General features: G+C 45.2%; 2 protein-coding genes across 3 annotated transcripts in view; both read left to right on the forward strand.

Moving 5' to 3' along the window:
* rnf31 (ring finger protein 31) overlaps positions 1–3615 on the forward strand; it is a 31115-nt gene that overhangs the window by 15613 nt on the left and 11887 nt on the right. The gene's annotated exons all lie outside the window — the stretch shown is intronic.
* LOC106965298 (uncharacterized protein K02A2.6-like) overlaps positions 2011–3615 on the forward strand; it is a 6823-nt gene continuing 5218 nt past the window's right edge. Inside the window, exon 1 of the mRNA XM_015061305.1 lies at positions 2011–3386. Within this exon, the coding sequence (XP_014916791.1) occupies positions 3107–3386 (280 nt within the window). The 5' untranslated portion in view covers positions 2011–3106. The remainder of the gene's footprint in view (positions 3387–3615) is intronic.

Consider the following 3615-nt stretch of genomic DNA (forward strand, 5'->3'; position numbering starts at 1 on the left):
CCTAGCAACCCCAGCAGAATTCCACCCATTACCTAGCAACCCCAGCAGAATTCCACCCGTTACCTAGCAACCCCAGCAGAATTCCGCCCGTTCCCTAGCAACCCAGGTGGAGCTTCAGCATGTTTGGTCAGCTGATTTTATTGCTGTATGCGCTGTACAATGGCTGCTGGAAAAGACAAGAGTTTTGTTGTTGACTTACCATCCAGGAGCCATTTGCTGCATTTCTTGTTGGTTGCACATGAGGTTCTACTTCTGCTTTTCAAAGATGTACGGTTGTATAATTGCTCATCCATTTTCAAGTGCAAATGTAAACGTGGCCACCAGCAGCTTACTTGGATTTAAAGTGACAAGATGCCCTAAAACAAAATAGGCAGAACTGAACTGACTAAAAACTCATAATTTTATGCAGAAACTGTTTTGAGCATGTTTTGTCTAGACCTGTTATGTCTTGTTATTGCATGTAAAGGACAGCAGGGGGAGCTCTGACTATGGATAAGATGCGGTATGAAGAAGACGAGAGTAAAAGAGAGTACTGAAGCTGAGCTACGTGTGATGCCTGCTTATTCCACTATTTCAACATAGCACACCACAACATTGACGACGAGGATGTCTATTTCTGTGCCTTTACCTACTCCATTCATGCCATGCCCAGGGGAACCAGCGATACCGTTTCCAACATGGCTAAAGATGTTCGACAACTACATGTTGGTGATAGCTGCATCGGGGGATAGCTGGCCTGATGCCAGAAAGCGCGCGGTTTTACTTCATGCCCTGGGTACAGAGGGCCAACGGCTTTTCTACACCCTGCCGAATACCGGAGACACGTTTACTACTGCTATTGCTGCCCTTAAAGAACATTTTGTGCCGAAGGTGAACGTCATTGCTGAACGTCACAAGTTTCGACAACGAGCACAGAGACCGGATGAGACGGTAAACCAATTCTTAGCTTCTCTATGGGAGTTAGCTGCTACATGTGATTTTGGGAACATGGAGGACCAAATGCTACGTGATCAACTGATTGAGGGTGTTGCTTATACTCGCGTAAGAGACAGATTATTGCTTGAACCGGACTTAACACTTGCTAAAGCTACTACATTGGCGTTGCAAATTGAAAGTGGATTAAGAGATGCTAACGTCCTTTCTGATGCTACCGCTGCTAGCGCTTCCGCTCCAGTGAGGGCCGTACAAAAGCAACCAAAGCAAAGCCGCCGCTTGGACACGAAGAAGAAGCCGCCGGATCCTGCTCCTGCTACGACTCAAGCTGCTGCTAACCGCCGTTCCTGCTTCCGCTGTGGATCTTTCAACCACATTGCTAACAAACCTTCATGCCCTGCTGCTAACATGACATGCAACAAGTGTGGTAAAGTGGGACATTTTTCGCGAGTATGCCGTTCGACTCAAAAGGAGGTACGTGTCCATTATACCAGAGAACATTTACCAGACCTACTTTTCTGAATGTGTGCTAACTGAACCTACATTTGCTCTTGTTACCTATGCAAAAGAGAAAATTTCTGTAAAAGGGTGCTTAAAAGCTACTATTTCTCATGATAGTCATTCTACTGCAGGTACTCTTGTTGTTGTTGAGTCAGGTGCTGCTCTTCTTGGCTTAGATTTGTTTCAGGCTTTACAAATGAAACTTGAAGGACGAAAGGTTATTACTACTAGTACTTCTCCTACCCCTATCGTTGAACCTGCTTTACCAGATACTGTATCAGATCATTCTCCAGACATGTCAGTTCAGGAAGTTGGCTATGCTAAAAACTTCATACACAAAGTACATATACTGCCTAATGCTGTTCCAGTGCAACAAAAACTCAGGAGACTTCCATTTTCAATAAGAGAAGCTGTTTCAGAGGAGCTCAAAGATCTCCAGGATAAGGGCGTCATTGAACGTATTGATGCTTCTCCTTGGGTTTCTCCCATAGTCGTGACACAAAGAAGAGATGGGGGGGAAAGCCACGCATATGTGTTGATTTAAGGGAGCCAAATAAAGTAATTGTTGCTGATTGCCATTCATTACCACACATGGAGGAACTGTTCTCAAATCTACGAGGGGCTACTGTTTTTTCCACGATTGATTTAGCTTCTGCCTACCACCAAATGCCTCTGCATCCTGAAAGTCGTGATATTACAGCATTTATCACCCATGATGGACTTTTTCGTTTCTGCAGAGTTCCTTTTGGCTTAGCTTCTGCCCCATCAGCGTTTCAGAAAATGATGTCAATCATCCTTGCAGGTTTGCCAGGTGTACAAGCATACCTGAATGACATCATCTGCTATGGCTCTACACAAAAAGAACATGATGAAAATTTACGGAGAGTTCTTCAAGCCTTGACTGATGCCGGACTCAAACTGAACATGCACAAATGTAAATTCAATCAACCTTCACTAAACTACCTGGGTCACACCATTTCAAAAGACGGTCTTCAACCAGATCAGGATAGAGTCACTGCTGTGATTCATGCTCCAGCTCCACACGACACGTCTTCTCTGAGATCTTTCCTTGGTCTTGCATCATGGTACAGTAAGTTCATTCCAGATTTTGCGACTGTTAAGTGAGCCATTACGTGCAGTGCTCAGAGACTCCACAGATTTAAGCTTCAAGTGGACGACAGAAGCACAGTCTAGCTTCACTTCACTTAAAGACCTGATAGTCAATAGTCCTGCCTTAGCTCTGTATGACCCTGAGTTACCAACCTATGTTACAACTGATGCTTCAGACTATGGACTGGGCGCAGTGTTAACTCAACTGCATTCAGATGAAAGTGAGAGAGTTGTCGCTTTTGCATCAAGAACTCTTTCTTCTGCTGAGCGCAAGTACTCCACGGTCGAACGTGAAGCTCTTGCCTGCGTTTGGGCTGTGGAAAGGTGGAGAACCTACCTCTGGGGTCGTCGCTTTGTTCTTCGTACAGATCACCAAGCACTTACGACTTTACTCACCTCTAAAGGTTCTGGCCGTGCTGGACTAAGGATTGCCAGATGGTCCGCTCGACTGCTCTGCTTTACATACGACGTCACTTATCGCCCAGGAAATCAGAACGTCACTGCTGACTGCCTGTCTCAACTACCACTAACTGCTGAAAATGAGGCAACAGAGGAACCTGACATGATTGCTGCTGTTTTTAAGGAGTCACTGTGTGCCATTTCTCTTCCAGAGTTCACTTCTGCCAGCGAAATCTGTCCAGAACTTTCACTACTGCGCAACCAGATTGAAAAAGGCTGGCCCAAATGCAAAAAAGGTCTTCCAGAGAACCTTACTCCATACTTTCAGATACGACATGAGTTATCAGTTCATGGTTCACTGATATTGAGATTGACAGATCGACTAGTTGTCCCTGCTTCACTGCGTGCCAGACTTGTTGACTTGGCACATGAAGGACATCAAGGCATTGTCCGTACCAAGCAGAGACTGCGTGAACTTTTCTGGTGGCCACAACTGGACAAATTTGTACATTCTGTCATTGCTTCCTGTGTTAACTGCCAGTTCAGTGATAAGGTAGCCATAACTGCTCCTGCTCCACTCACTCCAGTTGAATTCCCTAGTAAGCCATGGGAAAAAGTTGCAATAGACATTACAGGTCCATTTGAAAATGCTACATGGGACTGCCGTTATGC

The sequence above is a fragment of the Poecilia latipinna genome, unplaced genomic scaffold (genome assembly GCF_001443285.1).
Source record: "Poecilia latipinna isolate Pla-1442-1.1 unplaced genomic scaffold, P_latipinna-1.0 Scaffold1798, whole genome shotgun sequence".
NCBI classification, from domain to species: domain Eukaryota; kingdom Metazoa; phylum Chordata; class Actinopteri; order Cyprinodontiformes; family Poeciliidae; genus Poecilia; species Poecilia latipinna.